At 39.8% G+C, this 23,447-nt stretch overlaps 4 protein-coding genes and 1 non-coding gene across 8 annotated transcripts in view; 3 read left to right on the top strand and 2 right to left on the bottom strand.

Moving 5' to 3' along the window:
* Window positions 1–388: 388 nt before the first annotated feature.
* Window positions 389–23,374, bottom strand: LOC115745950 (ATP synthase small subunit 6-A, mitochondrial). Of its 2 annotated transcripts, XM_030681597.2 has the most exons (4): window positions 23,337–23,374; window positions 2,383–2,542; window positions 2,187–2,268; window positions 1,668–2,155 (listed from the first exon to the last, which is right to left on the bottom strand). In XM_030681597.2, exons 2-3 carry the CDS (start codon window positions 2,501–2,503, stop codon window positions 2,222–2,224), a joined length of 168 nt encoding a protein of 55 aa, XP_030537457.1. In that variant the 5' UTR covers window positions 2,504–2,542; window positions 23,337–23,374; the 3' UTR covers window positions 1,668–2,155; window positions 2,187–2,221. The 2 variants fall into 2 exon arrangements, 1 of the variants encoding a protein (XP_030537457.1); XR_004015986.2 differs by lacking the exons at window positions 1,668–2,155; window positions 23,337–23,374 and adding an exon at window positions 389–582 and having other exon boundaries at window positions 2,226–2,268; window positions 2,383–2,481.
* On the top strand, window positions 4,961–8,365 carry LOC115745939 (ACT domain-containing protein ACR9). Of its 2 annotated transcripts, none has more exons than XM_030681579.2 (6): window positions 4,961–5,248; window positions 5,788–6,006; window positions 6,091–6,196; window positions 6,404–6,755; window positions 7,494–7,778; window positions 8,084–8,365. In XM_030681579.2, exons 1-6 carry the CDS (start codon window positions 5,095–5,097, stop codon window positions 8,228–8,230), a joined length of 1,263 nt encoding a protein of 420 aa, XP_030537439.1. In that variant the 5' UTR covers window positions 4,961–5,094; the 3' UTR covers window positions 8,231–8,365. The 2 variants fall into 2 exon arrangements, with proteins under 2 accessions (XP_030537439.1, XP_048136372.1); XM_048280415.1 differs by having other exon boundaries at window positions 8,046–8,365.
* Window positions 10,819–15,491, top strand: LOC115745940. The gene is made up of 11 exons (XM_030681581.2): window positions 10,819–11,182; window positions 11,525–11,609; window positions 12,158–12,354; window positions 13,266–13,348; window positions 13,811–13,856; window positions 13,980–14,036; window positions 14,178–14,232; window positions 14,333–14,433; window positions 14,535–14,598; window positions 14,714–14,847; window positions 15,290–15,491. The coding sequence occupies exons 1-11, from the start codon at window positions 11,099–11,101 to the stop codon at window positions 15,461–15,463; spliced, it is 1,080 nt and encodes a 359-aa protein (XP_030537441.1). The 5' UTR covers window positions 10,819–11,098; the 3' UTR covers window positions 15,464–15,491.
* The window catches only part of LOC115745945 (THO complex subunit 4A), a 28,345-nt gene continuing 23,188 nt past the window's right edge, over window positions 18,291–23,447 (bottom strand). Inside the window, exons 2-6 of one of the 2 annotated variants that reach the window (XM_030681589.2) lie at window positions 21,830–22,056; window positions 21,527–21,673; window positions 20,697–20,765; window positions 20,425–20,609; window positions 18,291–18,685 (exon numbers count right to left, since the gene is read on the bottom strand). In XM_030681589.2, coding sequence (XP_030537449.1) covers window positions 18,511–18,685; window positions 20,425–20,609; window positions 20,697–20,765; window positions 21,527–21,673; window positions 21,830–21,991 — 738 coding nt within the window. In that variant the 5' untranslated portion in view covers window positions 21,992–22,056 and the 3' untranslated portion in view covers window positions 18,291–18,510. Of the gene's footprint in view, window positions 18,686–20,424; window positions 20,610–20,696; window positions 20,766–21,526; window positions 21,674–21,829; window positions 22,115–23,447 lie in introns of those variants that run through there. The other variant, XM_030681588.2, reaches the window with a different exon arrangement.
* Window positions 22,194–22,267, top strand: TRNAV-AAC. The gene has a single exon. It is a non-coding gene; the product is annotated as a tRNA-Val (tRNA).

Raw genomic sequence — 23,447 nt, 5'->3', positions numbered from 1 at the left:
AATAGTCCATAAAAAATCACCCGAAGAGCTCACCCGTGGAATCAACTTCAATAGCGACCTCCATTCACAATTTTTGCTGCAATCGCTTTGTAAATCATTCTTCCACTCCTTGAGCGAGTAAACTGTCTGACCTTCGTCAGCGCAGCAAGAATTGTTTTTACCAAGTTAACATGAAGATCGTTATACTATGGACTTGTTCCTTCTCCCCAGTTTTCCTATCAGTAAAATTAGCAACTAGAAGGGAAATTGGTGTTTCTTATTGGCAAATTAAAGTCTCTAATTTCCTGTTTTAAAGTCCTAGAACCCTTATAAGAACTTCAAAGTGGTCTGGACTCAACCAAATCCTCCAGGGTTTATAAGACAAAAGAACTCCCAAAACAGGGGCACATTCAACGAAAATTTGATGCTTGATTGCTTCACTCAAAAGTATATGCAACTCACAAAATCCACAAGAAGCAAAAACACAGAGAATCCCAACATCTTTCTCCTGTTATTTCATCAATTCAAACAAAGGAAGCAAATCTCTCCTCCCATAATGCGCAGGTGAAAAGTGGGCAACGTGATTACCATCCAAGAATTCACCTACAAAGCATAAGCAGCATCCATATTACCCTCTCAAAGGAACAAGGATGTGGGCATTTGATCAATACCATAAATGCAAAATTAACAAACAATCATTATAAGGAAACAACAGGAAGAAGTGTAATGCCGTTGCAATGTCAATCTTCTATTTCCATGTCATTTTCCGGAATGCATAAACTTAATATTATTATGCGAGACAAACAAAACAGTCATGGCACAACCACACCACCATGACGCACATTTTTCATGACAAATAAGCAGTGATTCAGGTCATGACCAGCAATAGAACCATGTAACTAGCAGCCCTTATCGCAAATAGCTCCGTGGTCAGATATAAAGCTGAAAACAGAGCCAATGCCATATCTTTTTAGAAGTATTTCACAGCTTAAGCATCCACTATGGCCACCCAATCGGTAACATTGATATGAGCAATTAATGAGCAACAAAAATTACTCCCTTAATCAAAGATTATGGGATATACAAAATGACCTCTTGCATGCATCACAATCTAGGCATGGCACTCACTATTCTTACTTGAAGATCAAAAGTAGTGATGTCATCCCCAATCCTTATAAGGTCATAAGAAGTCTCAGATTATATTCTAAATAACTACTGACTCATTTCGGAAATCTAATTCTTGGCAGGTTTTGTAAGATAAATGAAGTCCTCATATAGAAGTCAGCCCATAAGAGATTATATTTCGTAACTTCTCATGAATCATCACTGAGATAGACAGGTCATGTAAATTCGATTTTCAAGTAGTTAATTGTGAATGTTCTCGTGATAATGCATTGGCGCCATTCAGGTATGTAATTCAGAGAGATGATCGTCATATCATACTGAAAGTGAGCAGGTTAATGTCATCCCTATCAAAATAGACCAACAAAATTGCAAAAAAATTGTTTGCACTGCTGACACATCTGATAATCAGCCACCAGCAAGGGTCATGATGTGAAGGAAGGAGCCACAGTAGAAAATGCTTAAGGATACAACCCAACCTTCACCCAATTTGGAGGATTTATTGAGACCTGCTAACATTGTAAAAGAGAATGGCACAACACGAGATGCCAATGTGGAAGCCAAAAACCTCAAACACAGTTTTTTTGCTATCAATAGGAACACAAATGAGACCCGTTATGTGTACATCATCAAGTTATCCTAGTCAAACTACATTTTTTTGGCTCGTCTCAAGATCAATCAGCAAGTTCCATAATGAGAATCTCACGTCTTACTGCGGAAAGCAATTTACTTAAACCTAACAACAGCAGACAACCAATTGCGATTACTTTAGGTTTAACCTTTTCTTTCTTTTTCCCCCTTTCTTGGCCCAAACGATATGATAACATCTCTTGATAATGGTAAATGCACCGACATTAACATACCAAGCATTTCCATACATTTCATATCTTGCAGATCATAAGAACTTCTTCCTTGCATTTCGATTTATTCAAGAAGCAATGCCAACCCCAAAATCAAGGTATGACATGACTTATATCATGGACACCAACGGCAGAGCCAATCATAGTAAGCAACGCAATAATTAAGCATGTTTTAGCTAAGATTACATCCCAATGGAGTCGAAAGCACACAAAAAAACCCAAAATCCAGTAATCGTGATTAGGGTTGTCGAGATCGACTGTTACCTCTTGTGCTGCTGAACAAAAGGCGACTTCTTGGCGTCTTCCTCTGCGAAAAGACACAAAAAGAAAAAGAAAAAATCGAGTTAGCATCATCGAATTGATGAGGACAGAGGAGAAGTATGAAACAAGAGAATTGGAGGAGATCGGGGAGAAAAGATACCAGTAAGGCCGAGAGAGAACTTGGTGACGATAGCTCCGGTCACAGCGAAGCCGACAAGGAACGGCCAAGTCCTGTTAAATTCTCTCTTGAAGAAGACCGGCCATGGATCGAACTTCCTCATCTCTCTCCTCTAGTTGATGTGCTCTCTCTCTCTCTCTCTCTGCAGCTTTGCTCTGTGAATGAACCTATACTCGATGAAACTGAATAAGAATACCCCTACACTGTGGCCCCCTGCAGCCGTTGGATTTACTTGGCTATTAGCCGTTGGATCAGGGAGAATGGGTCCGGTTGAAATGGGCCTTCTATGTGGGCTTTCACAGGCCGAGCCCATTCTGTTGCTCCGCATGGCTCGCTGACAGCCTCATTCTGGGGGTGGTCTCTTTTTTTTTTTTAATCGAAATTCTGGGGGTGGTCTGCATGACTTTTACGTTTACCTGTTATTATTTTTCTCCCCAAAATTAAACTTCTGGAGACTGAAATAAGAATTTCTCCTTCGAGAATAGTAAATTTTGGAGAGAATTCGATAGGGACGTTAAATTGCAGTTGAATTGGTCCAGCCTGTTCATGTATATTGACCGTAATTTTCAAATGTTCAATTAATTCTCGTTAAAAATGTTAGATTATCAGTGCATAATCACATGCCGAGCAATTATCAGTAAGGTGCTTTACCATCGGAAGTTTCCGGCTTCATTAGTATGATGTTTGATTAGTAGTTACTTACTCCCACAAAGAGTTTGGCAGATAGAATTCTCGTAACCCTTGTAGGAGCAGTACAAAGAAAGGGAAAAATAAATTCAGGAAGTACGAGGATCTTTTGTCCTAAGCAACAATGATTGTGAACTGTTACTGTCGGTCGTGTGCTTTTGGTGCTGAGGTTCGATTTTTGTTCTGCTCTATGGCCCATACATAATGACCTGCTCTTCACGGACAGTCTATAATAAAGTTGGTTTCTGCTTAAATAGCACCTATGACTCGTCACTTAAATTCTTTCGAATCTCATTATCTCACTTTTAAGATCGCTTGCCATCCCGTGAATTTTACTATTTTGAATAAAACCTCACCATATACATTTTGAGAAAATGAAAAATAACAAGAAAAAGAAAAATAGTTCGGAAGAATATGCTCCTCGCTACTGTTTGCAAAATGTCCCGTGAGTCATACATGCTGGAAAGCCGAAAAAGATTTGATTAGTTGAAAAACTCGACGAGCTTGAAGTCTAATTTGAAATTAAGTTTGTCATTTCAAACTTTTATTTGAAACATTAAAAAAAAAAACGATTCGATGTTATATTTTTATTTAATATTTTCGTTTATATTTCAATAAACATCAACTATTTCAAGATAAGGTATATTATGACACCCCGTGAGATTTGGCTGGGCGCTTAAACCCCTCTTGACACCCCATCGCTGAGAAAAATGCTGAAACCATTTTATGATTTTTCTCTAATTTTTCCAAGAAAATATTATTGCTAAATCCTTCCGTCTCTGCCCAAAGAACAAGATGCACTTTTTTTTTTTTTTTTGGTCAAGAACAGTATGTACTTTTGCATAAACATTTTTGGGAAAAATTCAAAAAAAGGGCCCAAGTGTCCTTATTTTTTTCAAATAAAGGTCTAAAGTAGATTTTATTTCAAATAAAAGCTTGAAGTGTCATTATTGTCTCAAAAAAAGACATGAAGTAATTATGGTTGTTTCAAATAAGGGCCTCATCTCGCCGGCAAGCTGACCGGTCAATCAAGGGTATTTTTGTAAAATTATAAATTTAATATAATTTTTTTGTTAAATTAAATTAAAATAATAAAAAAGGAAAAAAAAACACAGACGGGAGGACTGACTTCCCGCTTGTGGCCGTCGGGGTCGCTAGCGCCTCGGCGGGGGTGGTGGGGCGGCGGCCACAGGTGAGAGGTCGGTTATCCCGCCTATGTGTTTCTTTTTTTCTTAATTTTTTTTTCAAAATCTTAAAAAAATAGAAAAATGAAAAAATAAGTTAAAATAATAAATGACTAAAATACCCCTAATTAAATTAACTCATGCCTTTTTTGAGATTAATATAATCACTTCAGGTCATTATTTGAAATAATATGTACTTCAAGCCCTTTTTTGACATAATGAGGATATTTCATGTTTTTATTTGAAATAATATTTATTTTATATTCTTGTTTAAGAGAATGAAGACACTTTGAGCCTTTTTTTTATTATATATTTTCCCAACAATTTTTTCGCCGACGGACCGACTGGGGAAAACCACTTGCCAGAAAAGGACAAGTTTCGTAAACCCGCCGTATGTCGCCACGTGTAGGGACCTCTTGCCCTCCGGTTGCTGACGTGGATTTTATAACAGCCTCCTAACGAAAATTCTTCGGTGCACCCGATTCATGTGAGCTCAACACAGTTTCAGCGGTCAATAAAAGGGAGATCATGTGAGGCCCACCCGATTTAACGGTACGTTTGGACAGGATTCAGTCGAGCCGGATGTAGCGAACATTTACTCACCTCCCGCCACCACCACCACCATTAATCCGACAAAAACCTTGTTCTCTTCTCTCACCTCCTCCCACAACTTTTTTATCCCGTCTCTCTCTCTCTCGATTTCTGTCGAAAGCTGGAGAAAATTGCTCTTCTGGCTCTGCATCGCGGGAAAGCTCGCCGGGAACTTGCGAGCGTCGTTCGACGGCGAGAGTAGACTCCGTACGGTAATCGCCGGTTCCCGGTGATGGGTGTCCCAAGCACTGACGCCGTTCTAATCGAGAAGCCAAAGAAGACTGGAGAGCCCTACGTCATCACCGTGAATTGCCCTGACAAGACCGGCCTTGGATGCGATATCTGCAGAACTATTCTCGAATTTGGCCTTTACATCACCAAAGGAGGTAGACAAACTTCACGATATACGATTCTCACTTTTTGTGGGATTTTCACTTTCGGTTCTAGGAATTACTTACTAAATTGCTTGGTTTACGTCTGTTGAGATTCTTTCTGCTGCGATTCTTACTGCTTTCGAGGTCGCCGCAGCTCGTGTCTGCTGTTGTCTTTACATTTTATGCAGGAATTTAACAGAGAGCTTCCTCATAATCCGATGAAGGCGTAGCTTGTGATTTGCATTTTTGTCCTTGTTCTGCCATTCTCAGTTCCGTTTGATTGACTTGAAATGTCGTAGTAAGATATGACAAGGAGCTCCAACCCGGACTAGTTACATTTTTTGTCAGAGTAGCAGCAGTACTGCTTCAAACTGATATTTCTCAAAAGAAAAGCAAAGGAAATCCTGCTTTTTAGCTCATATATGGTTACCAATTTGGTGGCTGAGTAATCGGCTTTCTTTCCATAGCATATGATGCATTTTTTTCTTATCCTGTACGAAGTAAATCATTAATATGGTTTTGTTAAATGGGAGAGCTACTTCTGCTTGCAGATGTTTCGACTGATGGAATATGGTGCTACATTGTACTATGGGTGCTTCCACATGCCAGTTCACTCATTGTAAAATGGTCGAATTTGAAAGACCGTCTGATGTCCGTATGCCCATCATGTCCAGTGCAATTTTACTTTATCCCGCAGCCGGCACATTCTCCTTCATCTCCAGTTTATCTATTGAAGTTTCTCTCTCTTGACCGCAAGGGACTGTTACATGGTAATGTTGGATATTATGTAATATATGACTGCTGCTTGATTTGTCTCTTGAAACTGTGTTCCAACGAATTTGAGTTTGTTTCAGATGTTACTCAAGTTCTCTCTGAGCTCGAGCTTACAATTCAAAGGGTGAAAGTGACCACAACCCCAGATGGGAGAGTCCTGGACCTCTTCTTCATTACTGATAACAAGTAAGAACATCTGTCTGAATTGTATTTATTTAATGTGGAAGTTAATGCAGATTTTCCATGCATTTAGATATACAGCCTGTTAATACAGGTTGGTTGTTTCTTGCAGTGGCTTTCTTGTTATTATTTTTCAATGAAGCCGACAGTAAAAGATTATCTAGCAATGGTACGATGTCAGTTGATGCAGTAGTTTTTATTTTTATGTTTCAGGGACCTTCTACACACGAAGAAACGGCAAGATCAGACATATGAACAGTTGCATGCAGTTTTAGGCGAATCGTGTATTAGCTGTGGACTCCAGTTGGCAGGACCCGAGTATGGGGGCCATCAGGCTATTTCAACTCTTTCTCCTGCAGTCGCTGAAGAACTTTTTAAATGGGAACTACTTAAGAATGAGACTCCTTCACAAGCTCTTAGTCCAGACTTCGCAATATTGAAGAAGACCACTATCGCTGCAGACAATTCCCTGAGCCCAGCTCATACGCTGCTCCAGATCCACTCTGTCGATCGCAAGGGACTGCTCTATGACATTATGAGAACCTTGAAAGACTGCAATATTCAGGTACATTTTGGTAATTTTTATATGTTGTTGCCCTTAATGTTGTGATTGTTTATGTCATGTTGTTGTGATGCAGCCTGGACTTCGTCAACCTAACTAACTTGGTTGTATCCTAGCAATTCTAGAAAGAAATATGCTTGCCCTAGCTTATGAAGTCATTGGTTCTGAAAGGCAAAAGGAGAGACAGGAAAAACACTTCATTATGGAGTATTTGAGCTGGTTATTTTTGGGAATTTTGCAAAAGGCCTCATCAACAAATGGCCCTCGGGCACTTGTTAAGTGTACTTACAGGAAAATGTTTTGATTTTCTACCTATTGATTGCACATAACACGAGAGAGACCATGCATCGGAGGTTACAGAGTTCCCTTAGGGGCAGTTATTGAACAAATCCATTTTTTATTCCTATTTCTTCGGTGCAAGAGAAGCAAGCCTAACTAGATTGATAATTCCTTTGGTGCTTTGTGTCTGCCCATAGATTTTCCTGAATCCTTATCAAGTGAACAACGTATTCATGCTTACAGATGTCAAGTTGCACAAAGTTCCGATTTGAATGTCTAAGCACAATCACCTGTGTGTTCTTTTTTGTCGTGTTACCCCTGGGTTAAGGCCTCTGATGGCTAAGAATTGCAGCTTCATGTATAATATTGGTCAACTGATTTATAATTCCATCCTAGATGTCATCACTTAATCTCTTTTGCATTACTTAATGACTTAATGCATTAAACACTCCCCTGATACAGATAGCCTATGGTCGATTCTCGCCAAATGTCAGTGGGCATCGGGATCTAGACCTTTTTATTCAGCAAAAGGATGGGAAAAAGATTGTTGATCCTGAAAAGCAGAGTGCACTTATTTCTAGGTTGAAATTGGAGATGCTCCATCCACTACGAGTTATCATTTCCAGCCGTGGGCCGGACACTGAGTTAATAGTAGCTAATCCTGTTGAGTTATCTGGCAAGGGAAGACCACGAGTTTTCTATGATGTTACCCTGGCACTAAAAATGTTGGGCATCTGTATTTTCTCGGTAAGCACAACAGCCCAAAAAGCAATATCTGAATGGTTCATGAGCATACGAGTACTTCTATGATTGTTTTTGCTGTAAAGTTTATTGCTAGTAAAAGACAACTGGAATCCTTCTATCAAGGAGGACAAATATATAAATAACTGGTGAATAAATACAGTCAAGTCTATCTGGAATATTCTCAAGTACTAGGTTTGTTCTTGTGATGCTTGATATTCAACTTACAACAATTTTATTTGTGCCTCTGGCATTGTAAAACCACTTCTCTAGATTGCTCAGACTGTAGAGTTGACAGTTCTCCTTGTCAGGCTGAAATTGGAAGGCATTTTGCATCAGATCGAGAATGGGAAGTATACAGATTTCTCTTGGAAGCGAGTAGTGAATTCCAGTTCACAAGCGCAGCGGCTAAAAATCGGATTGTGGATAGAGCTAGGAGAACGTTGATGGGCTGGTGATAATATCACTGACCTCTGCATCTGGACCCTAAGTCTTTCCGTTGGGGTAGTCGCCCCAATTTGCCCTCTAGCATGGAGTATGTATAACTTGTTTATACAGTGTATTAATTTGTGGCACAGACTTGTATTATTGCTCCATCCTCCTCTGTCTGCCAATTCTTGTATGCCAATTACGACATTGTAGATAGGATGCCATTAATGGGCAAGAGCTTCTGGTTTCTTGTCTTTGGATAGCATCTGAGGCTAGTCATAGCGTACTTGTCCCGTAAAGCAATGAAGTGCACCAGCTAGATTGCAATTCCCGGAACCAACAAGCTGTATAGGGGAAAAAAGAGAAGTATCGAGGTGTAGGCAGAAAAAATAAGATTGACCCTGATTGCATTCCTCATAACCGGTAAGGTGGACAGAAAAACAATTCGCAGTTGGGTCTGCTGTAGCTGATAGATTAACCCTCTCTTAACTTCGGGTTGGCCTGAAAAATTGGTCATAGTCTTTAGACTAATAGCTTCTTTTATACCGCTTTTTGAGTTGTTAAATTACAAATTCTTTGATAAGATGGATCGGTGGGAATTGTTATAGTCATTTGGTTTCAAAGTGCACTGGCTGTAGTCTCTTCTTTTTACATGCAATCAGATGACTGGTAGAGATGCTATGTATAACGAGTGTGTCGAGTGCTAACCACATGCACATGCCAGAAAAGAAGCTGCATCTTTGTTACAGTTACTTTTTTCTTCCCTCTTTTCCATTTCTTAAGGGTTTGTTGCACTGATTTAATTACGATACGCAAGTTTCTCAAATCTTTCATTGGGCTACAACATGAATCGGTATGATTTTTACGCTGATTTACTTGGGAAGTTGTTGGGACTGGCATCAGCTGCTCAATGTGAAGAAGTTTGTTCTTTCTGCAATTGTTCCTTTTTGTGTTGGATTTCTCTGTTCCCTCGCGTGATCGGAGTCTGCAGGAGCTAGACGCCGCGAATATCAGATGCATCAGGAAATCCTCGGGCAGTCCATGTGCTTCTGGCCAAGTGCTAATCACTTTCTTGATGGCTAAAGCATGTGGAGGTTGATTTTGCAGAAAGCAGCACTCTTTTGCAACGCATGTGGTCGTCTCAACTCAGCACATTCACGTCTTCTGTGAGTAGCAAAGTCAATTGCACAAATTACAAATTACAGAAAATAGATCTCCTAACATTGCCAATTCAATATTAGGGATGATGTTGATTAAATCTGGCCGTCCAAATCGAAATGGACAGCTTGATTTGATCTATATCACCTCTTAAAAAGGGGGAGAAAATTTTGGACGGAAATTTTTAAAAATTTTGAAGAGGTAACATAAATCAAATCAGGTCGTCCATTGTGATTTGGACGACCCGATTTGATCAATGTCACCCCCGGCAATGTTAGAGGATCCGGATCCCAAATTACATGGCACGGCTTGAGGATGGCTGTTAGAGGAAAAAATAAAAAGAAGAAAAGGACAAAAAAAAAGGAAAATAGAAATAAAGGAAACAAAGGAAAAGATTCTTTAAAAATTTGTGAAAATTTTTTCATGTTACAGTCATTTGTTCACCAGAAATTTTTGGTCAAAATTAAGCGGATGAACTTAATTAGCAAAGTGTGGAAAGATTTAGGACTGAATTGATAAAAGTATGATAAGTTTAGGATTTTTCGGATAATTTTTCTACTTTCATGATAATTATGGCATTGCCTGATGCCTTTTATTCTCTAGAATCGAGAGGCATGATCAAAGTTTTATGAGTTCTCATAACACCTTAATTTCACCGAATCTTATATTCCCTTACCACATTCAAAAAATTCAAACCAATGAGCCCGTCAAATTGTCCATGTGCCACTTTATTATTTTGTTGATTCATTTAGGCCAGTGTAGCCGAACACTTCCAAATGAAAAAATTACACTACTGATCGGCTAGCGGAAGCGAAGCGTAACATGTCATATATGATTGACCTCTACCCAATCGGTTAATGGAGTAGATACGGACAAGGCTCCTCCTGTCCACTGACGACCGTAGAACAAAAAGGCGGATCAATTGAAGGGGTGTCATCCAACAATCAAATAATCATATGTAATATAAAAACAATTAGGAACATTTCAAAACATTATGCGAAGCATAGGTTGATGACGAAAGAATCGAAATTTCGATGATTTACACTAGGCGTGGGACTCTATTATATAATTCTATCCCACGATAGTTATTTGAAGATGATTTAAAACTTACCTTTCTTATCATCAACTTCTAAATTGGGAGAAAAATACTTTTAAATTTAACGCTTTAGAGTTCGGACAAAGCAAACGCGTGATAACGTGGAGTGAAAATATTTTCGTATGTTGATTAGATGTCGCGTCACCGCAAAGTTCCGTTTATTATGTCAGAGACCGTAGACCGTGGTTATGGTTAAACAAATCAAATGATTTTCAATACAATTCAATTCAATCCAATCTGAGAATGAGGAACACGTGGACAAGTGTCAGCAGCACGCATTTCACGCCAGCCCTCCACGCCATCGCCAAATCGCCATCGAGCCTTTTCTACTTGTTGCTCCCCCTCCTTCCCCGTTGCTTACCCCGTACGCCATTTCTTTCCGCCCTCTTCTCCGTTACCATCCTTCGATCAGTCCGTTACTTCGCGTCGCCTTTTCTATAAGTTTAGTGCTGAAGATCGACACGCTCGCCCGGTGATCCCCAGATTCTTGTTGTCACCGTTGCGGGGGGGGCAGCGTGAAACCGGAGCTTCGGGCTCGGTTTCTTCGTCCTTGAGTAGAGAGCGTTCCTAGGGTTACGGATTCGGAGCCTCGCGTTGCGACTTCATTTGCTATGAAATTGGCGGTGTCGCCGTCGGGGGGAAAATGTCGAAAGTTGCTTCTACGACGCCTCGCAGCTCCGCTTATCTAAGCGCTCTGTCTCTGGAGATCGAAAAGAAGCTTCAGCGGGTTCGTTCTCCCTTTTGATCTGGCCTCCTCGAATCAGACCGATCACTTAATTTGTGCGGGGATTCTGCATCTGAGATTCGCCTAAAAATAGTTGGGTTTTTTGTTCGTTGGATTAGCTTTCCTTTTCGGTGGCGCCGATGCTATACGATCGCGATTTCGCTGAAGTCTGAGAATTCGCTTAATGCGGCGATATATTAGTTGATCTGACATCTAAGCTGTGGTTTGACTCTGGAGTCTACAAGTTCTTTGTTGTGCTTTGAGTTGCTAATTCTAGGTTTTGATTGTTGTTTCCGTTTTCTTAGTTTTTGCCTTGGAGATTAATGTTTTTACACTGCTCTCCAGGCTCTAGCATCCGCACCACAGAGGCGCAACTTGTTGCGAGAGCTGTTTGCCGACATAGCATTGGAGGTTGACGACAGAGCAAAAGGTGAGCTGCACTCAAATGAGAATTTGAGTCTGGTTTCATGTTCAACTTAAACATCCGACAGGGAAGGTCAAAATTGGAGCCTACAACTATCATTGTCGCTATTCGGTGATAATCATAGGTTTCGGTGTCTTCTCGCTTAGATTCAATTTGCCAAAACCTGTCTGAAGATTTTGTCAATGCCCAACCTGTCATTCTCGGGGATGCATAGTCCAATACAATCCTGATATGACGATGTAAGGATCAAAATAAATGATGATATCATCAGAAATACAGTGCGACCAGTGACAAGTTTGCCTCAGGAAAAGTCAGTGATTATGAATTCATGCGGCATGAATTCATTATAACTTTGTTTCTGGGAGCAGTTTGTTAGAACATAGAACACGCAATGCATGTTATCGAACATTGACGGGTTATGTGCTCATAACTAAACATTATGTGAATGGGTCTTGATCCTTAATGCGTGTTTTGGCAGCTCAAGTTCTAACATTCCTGTTTCTGGCATACGGATGTCCTAGCTTCTCATTTTCCTTAATTGATATTGAAAACAGATATAATTCTCAGCAGGGAAGAAGATTCGATATTGCCTGCTGATGGTGGCGTACATGGTCAATTATGCTACTTTGACATCCTTGCCGATTACTACGTTCTCTCGCCAGAGAGTGGAAAACCAATTCTTGATTTGATTGTGCAGCTCTGGAGTCAGTCATTTGCATCTCATATTTTCACCCTTTTGTTCCACAAATGGGTATGAGATCTTGTCCTCTGCTCTTTTACTATCTCCTTGAAGTCTTATGTTCTTGTAATTTCGATCGGATAGGAGAGCAAGCTGAATAGATTAAATATTCGAAGAAAGAATGATGCTTGTGTTTTACGACTCATCTTCCCTTTGGTGAAACTTAAATTCATCAATCCTAAATATTAGTACTAGTACCTGCTCTCGGTTTTCTATGCATATGTTAGCATACTGTCTTGTTTGCTTCAAAGCATATTTCTCACAAACCAGTTCCCTACAGTGAGAGTTTTGATGAAGCATTACTCATGCTTTAAGTTGCTCCCTTCCTTTAATTGTGCTATTATATTTCTTTACGATGCCGTGCTCAGTGGGAAAAGGGTTTAATATTCGCATGCATAATTATTGGCAAAAGCTTTTTCAAAGGGTGTGCTACATTAGTCAGCTTTTCTTCTATTGTTAAACCTTGACTATAATGAGATTGCATGGGAATGGGGGTTTGTACATCTTGGAGGTGGTAGAGGACTTGAAGAAAAATAGGTGGTGTTTGAGGGCATTCGTTTCCATCAATTCTCTCCATAGACACAAGGATCTTAAGAAAACTATGCCACCCTTTCAATTTTTACGCAGTGTCATGGTTATTAATTTTCAGCTTTCCGCTACTCACTCAGATGTTTTTCTGGTTCCTGATAAAAGCTAGGCTACAGATGATGCCATTTTGAGAATAACCCGGGCTAAGTAGTTTCACAGGAACGCTTTCTCTATGTGTTTTTATATTAGTCTATGAAGCAACATCCATGAGTTTTTCTGAGATTTTCTGAGAAGTCTCCTTGATTACATGAAATGTATTGAATTTATTAAATCATCTTTTGCCTGATCTTGTGAAAGATCTTTTTGAAGTGTAATTTTACCTTTAATTTATGTAGCTTTTTGAAGTTCAAGTCGAAAATCCGGAGGTGCTACTGCGTTACTCATCAGCTCTTGTTCAAGGTGCTACAAATGTTTTCTGGTATGAAAAACAGCAATTACTTGCCAGTTAGTATTGAGTGGATATTGGGTTTAGCGCTCTACATAGGTGGGATGCCACTGTAATTGTAAATCATAAATTGACTTGTCGAATCAGAACGAGTTATGCGTAGTTTATAACCCTAGTTGTTTGTTTTTACATGGTTAGCCAAAAAAAAAAAATCATTGAAACCTTTTTTAGCGTTGAATTTCTACATCCTTTTGATGAGTTCTTCCAATGTTTGTAATGGACTATTTTCAAGATTTGCCATTTTATCTTTGGATTGGTGCCTAGTAAGAGATTTATGTGAGAGAGAGTTGCAACGCCATAATAGCAAGTTTAAGTTTTCTTTATTTCAGCTAGTGGCAATGTCTGTAATCGTTTGGTGGTGGCTGGTAGGAGACCTACTAATTAGATTAAGAAACACAAGGCTTTGTCTTGGTGATGTAATTGGCCTTTCCACAGGATTGATATCCAGACGAATACCAGGCGGTTTCAGACCCTCTTTTGTGTAAGAATCAATTTCCTCAGTAATATGTCTCATTCAACCAGTGTAATCCATTGAAGTTCAGTGTAAAGCTGGTGTTTTGATTGGCAACTATTTGATGGTTGTCTTTTTTGGTTGGATGTGCAGTATCTACTTGGAGAAGTTGTATTGGAGCCAACACGGCTCAATAAAATTCCTGTGCAGGTGAGGAACCACTGCATGAATACTCTCTGTATGTTATTAGACAGTACTTCACAGTGACACTAAAGTAGCATCCTCATGATAGGTTTCGTTTTCTCCACCAAGGCTTTACTTTAATAAGGTAGCCTCTTCGTGCTATTTCAGGCCCAGCGAGAGCTGTATCTGTTACTTTCAAGATTCATGTTCTTCTATGACTCAGGTAGGCTTGCTTTTTAGCAAATCTGATTCTTGCAATTATTATGCAGTAGCTTATATACTGTTCATTTGTGTTAGTTATTCTCCATATATTGTCCATGCAGCTGATAAACTTGAAAGCTTCTTGAAGCATTGCCCTTCTTTTCCAAATGCTTTCCTGGTTGGTGGTCCAGCAGATATATTTGTCATTGAACTTGCAGACCAGGTATAATTTTGCATTGTAGCCTAAGAAGAAATTTTCTAGCCTGTATTGCCTTTAATGCTTTTCCATTGGAGTAAAGTGTTTCTACTTTCTACTTTGATCAGCTTCAGAAATTGAAGGTGGAGCCTGTGCTTATCCATTATCTTTCACAACTCAAGTATCTTCAGGGTAATGCTACTTTCACTACTAATCCTGTGTACTTGTTATATTTGGTTTTTTTTTTTTTTTGGTCGGAGTTAATCTTTGGTTGGTTTACCGATGTTTTATAATATAACTTATGCAGGCATGGAACTGCGAATGGCTACTAGTACAAGGTTGAAAGCTTGTTTGTATAGCTTCACCTCTCCTGGAGGTCCAATGTATCCCACAAGAGTTGTTCGCCATGCCGCTTGGGATGCGCTAGATCTGCTTTTTCCAGTAAGCATTATAGTTTATCCGATTAAAAGCTCCATTCCATAGTATTAGTTTTGCCAAACCATGAATTTTCTATATAGTTGGATTCCTCTGGGTCTACTAAAAAGCAAACACTGAAAACTTAAGCCAATATGCGTCTTGCCAGAAACCTCTATTAGGTACCAGAGTAGCAATAAGTTTTGTTCTTGAAGTCTGCTTTCTCAGTATTTGCTTTTGACATCGACCAAAAAAGAAGTACTTGCTTTTGAAAGATTTCAGTACACGGCCAATCTTCAGATGGCTTAGTCACTTTTTAAGTTGTTCTTGTAGTTTTAAGATTAACAATTTGATAAGATATTTGATTGCATAAAGAACTGTATGCGGGCAGGGAAGACAGAATTTCAGGTTCTCTCTCTGGGTTTTGTTATAGATGAGTTCTAACATTTGCCACGATGTCTTTTAACAGGTGGGGCGGTATCCTCGACATCTCATAAGTCTATTTTTCCGGTTGCTATATCCATGGTACTGGCCGTCTTCATGTTGGCACTTTGTAGTCTCGTGCATTAAGGCGCTTTTGTATGCTTTCCTGGGGTTTGTATTTTCTAGCTGGGAAAGGATGAAGAGGCCGAAGATGGCTTAAATTGTGACATTGTGCTTTAGGTTTATTTGAAAAGTGTTGTGCATTTGCTGGCCTTTTCCTATTGTAACCTCTCCATCTGAATGAGTTGTTGGTGTGAGTGTCCATCATCACGAGTGTCATACACCAAAAAAGTGCATTTGCTTCCTAGAAGGTATGTCTTAGCTGTTACGTGGACCATCTGAATGAGTTGTTGGTGTGAGTGTCCATCATCACGAGTGTCATACACCAAAAAAGTGCATTTGCTTCATAGAAGGTATGTCTTAGCTGTTACGTGGACCTGTTCCGTTTCTGGAAAATTGAGCAAGGTGCTGGAGCTGCTGCTTTTTTCGCCCCTCATTTTTTTTCGGTCGTAATTGGAAGAAACGCTGAGATAAAATCATTTGAATATAGAGCGGGTCATACACCAGAAAGTTTCAGTTTTCCTGAGCCAAAAGAGAGATGGCTAACCCGGAGCATAAGAAAGACGACGGGCTAACTGGAGATGAGGACAGCTGATTATAGGCTGCCCGGTTCATGAGTTAAGGCACCAACACGACCTAATCTAAATGTAAGAGATGATATAACACTTTTAAATACGTACATGGCCGGCGGCCTAAAACCTGGTACGATGATAAAATGTTTAAATTTCTTTCCATTAGACAGTTTATAGTAGTCATCTTCAGGTGCTAGCTGGTTTATCCAAGAAAGAAAAATATGCATCCTACTGTTTGCCTTCATCAATTCCCAGATATGTTAAGCTGCTGCATGCAGGCAGCAGCGCAATGCCGCAGACTAGCAATGGTTCAAATAGAAGTTCACGTTTAGCAGCGTAAACTGCAGAACATAGTCAATGCCGCTACCCGTCTGCACTCAGGCAGCAACCCCATTAGAAGCTAGGCAAGAGCGCCAACCCTGCAGAAGCAGAGCCAATGCTCGTCTCACAGCGGTACCTATTCCCGCATGGACAGACGGCAGAGACATTGCTGACGAATAGCAACAAAGCTAAAGACATGCATCTGGCAGCAGCGTCAACGGTACATCCAGTCAGGAACATTCCTGATGTGCGTCCGTGCTTTCCGACATTAGCCTTCCAAGTCCGACCTACTCCCACCTCTAGGCTGTCATCGTCCGCACCGAGGTCCCATGTTTTACACTTTGCATCTTTATTCACAGCCATTCAATTTAAGAGGTCTTCATCCAAAAGTATATTAATCGGATTGGATTTTCAAGGGGAGTTTCGAGGGAGACAGAAATTGAGGCAAAAAAAAAATATATATTCACAATAAATGCATGCCGCATCATCACTAGTCAGCATCCTAACCTCACACAGTTTTGAGTTACCCATTCAGATATTGCGCATGATATACAACGCACAGGCCCTTCCGCCTTTCTTCGAGTCCAAGTAATGCAGAGGGAATAAGTAAACACAATATCAACTGTAGATACCCCCACTCAAAAGGTAGAGACCCAGCTAATTATCACAGATTTCTATTAAGTTCGCTCTTTTTTGCCCTTCCATTGACCTCCCGCCGAAACAGCAATGGGAAAATGAGAGGACGAGGAAAAACAATGTGCGGATAGAATTGTTGCACATAGATCCTCGTTAGGCATATTCCTGCAGCAAGTCGTCATCAAGAGAACTGCAAGAAGACTTACGTGAAAGCTTTAAAACATCCAGCTTCGCAGCAAGATCTGTGGACGAGGAAAAGATGCTAGCAACAGATCAGCATATTCCCGGATTGTGTCAAAACACTATCAGTGCACTAACCAGTCTTGAGGTGCCTTGGAACAACGGGGAATTCCTTTGTACCTCAAGATCAATGGGTCGACACTGGCAAACGAACTGATCCATCCACCAGAAAATCTGAGGCCCCTGGTCAAAATTCAGGCTACAGATGACCAGGACCTTTCTGCGCTGCCAGGTTAGAAACTTATCTGCCCATTTCGGATAACACGGCAATTATGTTCGTCGAGTACTCATGCAGTAAACCACAAGGTAGTGCACTGGAGAACTATCAGGTGACCATTCAACCAGGTCAATGGAGAGAACGCATGAACAATCTCCTGCCTCATGAAGGGAAAAACCTTTTAACTCCATGCCTTAAACGCCAACAGGATATGACCAACTCGCTCTATTTCACCAGCTAGATTTGGCAATAATTGGAAGAAGAAGACAGAGAGCAAGCTACCGTAAGTTACAAGTCACTATCCTCAGAGAGAAGTGCAAGCCAGATAACCATGACATAACTTTGACAGTAGAACACAATGTAAAACCATTTAAGATCCTCAAAGGGAGGCACTATGCACCTAGGCAAATGAAACCTCTAGCAAACACAACTTCTGAAAATCAGTCATCAACCAACTTTCGACGAACCACAAAAACAAATATTACAATATAAAGCAGTATCCTCCAATCACCAAGCTGCCCGGTGCCAATCAATTACAGTTGAGAAAGACAACTAATAATTGACAATTCCAATTTGAAAAGTACCCCAAGATTCAATATAATTAACGGTCAACCAAATCCAAGAGCACAACCTTTAATACAGAAAAGACTACCACAACAAATTTCTCCCTGAAAGGCATATAAAGAAATAAGCAGGACAACATTTCTCATCCTAAAAATCTAGACACCTAAACTGGGGTAAAAAACAAAGTCACAGTGAAACCTACCTTTAATGTCCAGCTCTTAATGTGATGCAGTAGCTAAGAAATACGGCAGCTGCAGTTGATTTTCATGCAAGTTTACTGACTCCGCATCTCACAGCAAGCTCCTTTCCATATGCTCGGGCAAGAGCGACATATGAATGCGGTTTAGGGAGAACGGCATTGGTCACACTAAAGAAGCTGAAGGAACCAAAGCGAATAATTGCAGATTACATACTGAAGCTGTCCATTAACCCTCATAACTTATGTCTCCAAGTCACAGAATAAAATCCCAAACTCCACAAACGAAGATTCAAGAATTCACTTTATCCTCCTCTAGACACGCTTAATAGGCAAAGTGGTCGCATCATCACAGACATATCACTGAGAACATAAAAGACACCGGATAAGTAGAATGGCACTCAATTTGTCTCCATCGCTTCTGAATGGTACTTCTCTAAATCAGCGTCAAGATCTTCAGCTGATACTTTCTCGCCACGACCTCTTCCCCGTCCACGACCCCTTGCAGCAGGTCTACGGCCACCGCCGCTGGCACCACCACGTGGTCGTCCAATAGCACCTCCCCTAGCTTGTCCACTGATTACATACATTATGAGGAACACACTATGAGCAACATGACTTGACAAGAAACAGTAGACAAAATCTGACTTGTTATAACTTATAGGCACGGGCAAGTTCAATAAGCATTCACAAGTACATAGTTTGCAAACAAGAACCAAATGCGCTGTAACGTAACAGAGGACTCCGACAACGTGCCGTAAGTACAACATCCAATCCATACTTTCCGTTATCCATGCAAAAGTGATGTTATCAAGGAAATTGAATCAGCATCACAAACAATGATCAGTCACACAACACATCAGAAGACCTGAAATTAGGAAGTACTATGCATTGCAAGAGAGGCAAGCCAAATTCCTCTCATCCAACACTGACCCACAAGAGAGAAAATACCTTAAAACATCGACATTTACCATCACCATAAACATGGAAAAAAATGTTCGAGAACCTTTCAAAAAATGACAATGGAATAAAAAGATTTCTCAAAGGTCAGAGAATCGCTAAAATTTGTTTCTAAATGTATAACCAAAAAATTCACCAAAATTGAAAAAATGCATAAAACAAAAATTGAATGCAAAGAAGTTCAATAATAAAAAGGAGAAGAAGGGGACGGAGTAAGAAGAAGAAGAATATTGTTTTCAAACCATCAAATCTTATCATTACCCTTTTCCCCAATTCCATGACTAATCATCAATCCTAAAAAGAACGAAAAGAACGAGATATTTGAAGTGCGAGGAAAAGAAAACTAGTTCGTTCCCCTAATAAATATAATTAAGAACAACAGATATTAATTCAATCAAATAGTCAAGGCGCTCAGCTTCATCTCTCAAAGGTTAAGAAAAACAAGCCTATGCTCTCTACTAATTATCTGAATCTCAGAAACATCTAGGTTTGCTAGCTCAGTTATAGGATCAATTGACTTCTAAAACAGGAATTTTCATTGGGCACAATAAGACTCGTCAATTCAGTCCAACTAATGAATCTTGGGAAAATGATTTTCTATTATTCCAAGGTGCATTCCATTACATTCAAATAAACTTTCCTGCCTATTTCCGAAAGATAAAGCACTACTTATATGAAAAACAACATTTAGATAGCTATGGCTTGATTATCTTTAATTTCCGTATTACTGCAGAGAAGCTTTACACTGAATGAATAATCAACGTTCATCCAAGACTTCTCTCTGTCTTTTAAAAACATTTCATCTGGAAATAAGTATGTATCTGCTCTTGGTTTTAACTAGCTGATACTTATTGACGTTACTTAATTAACTTACAAGCAAAAGAAAATGCAATAAAAAGAACTAGAACTGATGGGTTTTAAAGTATATCTCGACACTTTTTGATTTCTTTTTAATTCGTGGGTAGCCAGGTAGCATTCAAGCATACTGAAGTAACCAAATCTCACTTTCGCGTAAGAAACATTTAAATGAATCAAACAAAGTTTAATCAATTTTGCTGGTTATAAAACAAATTATAAATAAACAAATCCAAACAGCAAATATATCAAGCGTAGAAGCAACCAAGAAACCTATTGATGGGCACAAAAGACGCAAGTTTTATGTTTACAGATTCGTGATACATCTAAGTCCAAGGACCCGAGCATATTTGAATATTTTGCTCTCTCTTTATATCTCATGCAAGCTTCATAGGACGATATGAGGTATGACAATCTGAGAATTGTTCTACCTGCCCTTGGCTTAGACAGCACAGCAAACTATCTGTTCAAAGGGCAAGTCAAAATATTATAGCACATACCCTCTTGGAAATCCATTCAGGTTTCCGAAAGCAACGTTTGAAACAACAGTAGCAGCAGCTGGAGTGGCGATGTTTGTTCCCACGATCTCTATTTTCATTGGCTTCCCATCAAGCTGAACATTGTTGTATCTCTTAACAGCTGCCAAGGCATCCGTACGGCGTGAAAAGACAACTTCTGCCGTTCCCTGAAGGAGGAAAAGGCTTGCTTAGAATACACCGTGAGAAATATTTTTTAACATGGCAACGGTCAGGCAACAGCTCGATAACAATACCTTGGATCTTCCACTCCTATCGTAATGTATCGTATGGCGTTTCAGGTCACCGACCTCAGAAAATAGTTCCTGCACGAGAAAATCCAAACAGAGAAGGACAATAATTAACGTATACCACAAAATTCCCGGAATTGCTCACCAAAGAGCACATAAATGGTCTTAACTGCAGTTTAAGCTATGTAATATAATAAGGAAAATGACAGAGGAGAGAAAGAGGTTGTCCCACAGACTAAAATGCAAGCTTCATAACTGCTAGGCACTAGAAGTTAGACACAGACACTTAACACTTCAAACTTTTTAAAAAGTTCCATCGGAGTAAAGCATGCAAGCAAGAAAGGAAAATAAGAATTAGATTGCTAATTTGGGTTGAGTTTTTTCAGCTCAGTTAAACACCACATGATAAACTGACCAGCAGAAATGAATGTAATAATAACACAACGGCAAGCCACAACAAGAACATTCTTCCCATGAGAGAACTAACAACATACATGGACCGCCACATCATATCTACTACACTGATTAAATCATAGTTCTTTAGCAACGAAGCATGCTCACCCTGGTTGAATCAATAAACACCAGCAATATACCTCGATTAAATAGAGCCAGATGACAAACTACATATCTCTCGTACCAAATCCAAGCACTAAGCGTCAGAATTAGGGTGAAAAATCTATGCATTCAACCATAACACTAGATCCACAAAATTTCAACTACCAAACGACATAATTTCCCAGATTTGCGAAAACCTTGACAGAGAACAGCCATAAACTACGAGACAACAAACGGTTTCAGCTAAAAGTAGCAGGAAAACAGAAATTGAAATCCGTTACCTTGACATCTTCGTTCGAGACGCCATAATCCAGGTTAGATATATAGAGCTTCGTTCCAGTCTCTATGGCGGAGGCTCGACCGGCTTGCGCCTGAAACGCTAGGCCCTGATCGGTGAACATATCGTGCTGCCACGTCGTCTCCGGCGCCTAAACCCCAAAATTTTCAGGAAAAAACAACCAAACACGCCCTCAATATTTCAACGAGGCAACGAAGCTCTGACAGGATCGAATCAACGACCGATTCGTCACACAGAAATTGCGAGTTTCAAAACAGTAGGGGCGGATCGGAAACCGTGAGCTGACCTTCGCGGCGGCGTAAGGGTTCACGCGGTTGGCGGCACGGTTCGGAGGGCGGCGGGTCGGGCCGGGTCCAGAACCGCGGCCGCGACCTCTGGTGTTGCCGGATCCGGACTTTTTGTTGCTCTTGATGATGTCATCGAGAGACATGTCGAGAGCGCTTGACATAGTTTCTCGGATTCGGATCGAGATGGAAACCCTAGGGGACAGACAGATAGTTCTCAGAGACGAGACGAGGAGAGAGAGAGTGGCGCAGTTTCAGTCGGGGAGGACGGAGGGTTTCGAGCGAAAAGGGAAAAGGAATTTATAAGAGGACCGAAGTCAACTATTACGAGATTAATAGATTTTAATTTGAACGACCGAACACAAAGGTGTCGTGGTGTAGTTGGTTATCACGTCAGTCTAACACACTGAAGGTCTCCGGTTCGAGTCCGGGCGACGCCATTTCTCCTCCTTGTTTTACCTTTTTGTAATTTCTTTTCGCTTTTTAAAGAAATCAACTCAAGCCCTTGTTTTTTGGGTTAATATGAAAAACTCTAAACTGAAACCGATACACCTGTGATAAATTTATTTCGCGACTTGTAACAAATTTATTCTAAATTATTTTTTTTATCACAAAATATCCAAACTGGTACATCTGTGATAAATTTACCATAAACTATTTTTTGACCACCAAAAACCTTAAACTGGTATATCCGTGATAAATTTACCTTAAATTAATTGGTTTGACCGCGAAATACCTCAAACTGGTACACATGTAACAAATTTATCCCTCGTTAAATTGATTTAATATCATAAAAAATTTCAAATTGATAAACATGTGATAAACAGAGGGTCAAAACCCTATACTAGTATATTCGTCAACTATCACGTTACCAAATCAGCAATTTGACAATTAAATTTAACGAAAATTAACGGAGGGTAAATTTGTCACAGGTATATCAATTTAGGGTAAATTTATCACAGGTATATCAATTTGGAGTTTTTTGTGATAAAAAAAATAATTTTTGATAAATTTATCACAAATATACTGATTTGAGATTTTTCGTGATATTAATCTTTGTTCTTTCGCTGTAGCTTCTTATTTGATAGGAAGAAATGTACTTGCCTTAAAATTGTGGGACCTGGTTGTTAACTTGTATTAAGAAAGTTCAGCAATAACGAGAAGGCTTAATGTTTGATCAAAGAACTTAATAATTCGATTCATAGATCCTGTTTGTTTTTTGACCTAATGAAAGATCGACATATCCATAGTGAAGAATTTAATTGAGATTCGCAGAATATATTGGAATTCCTCAAAACTAAAATCACCGGCACCCTTATTGTGTGATCGAGGCAAAACCTCGACACTCATTCTGACGGCCCTTGGTGTGTAATTTGTTCTGCATTGCCCCTTATCGAGTCATCTCCACATAATATAGTCTCGTACGCTTACTATAATAAATCTGGAGTTTCAGATTTACATGTTGATCTGCAGAATGTTCAGCCAAACGTGCATGTAGTCATCATACACCTCTCTCTCTCTCTCTCTCTCTCTCTCTCTCTCTCTCTCTCTAAGTTCTGACTCGCATGAAAGGTGTAACGATTCCACTATAGACCCAGTGTAATCTTAGTACCGGTTACC

The sequence above is a fragment of the Rhodamnia argentea genome, chromosome 6, assembly GCF_020921035.1.
Source record: "Rhodamnia argentea isolate NSW1041297 chromosome 6, ASM2092103v1, whole genome shotgun sequence".
Classification (NCBI taxonomy): domain Eukaryota; kingdom Viridiplantae; phylum Streptophyta; class Magnoliopsida; order Myrtales; family Myrtaceae; genus Rhodamnia; species Rhodamnia argentea.
The sequence above is the reverse complement of the archived record's forward strand: the minus strand, read 5'-3'. Positions and strand labels throughout refer to the sequence as shown.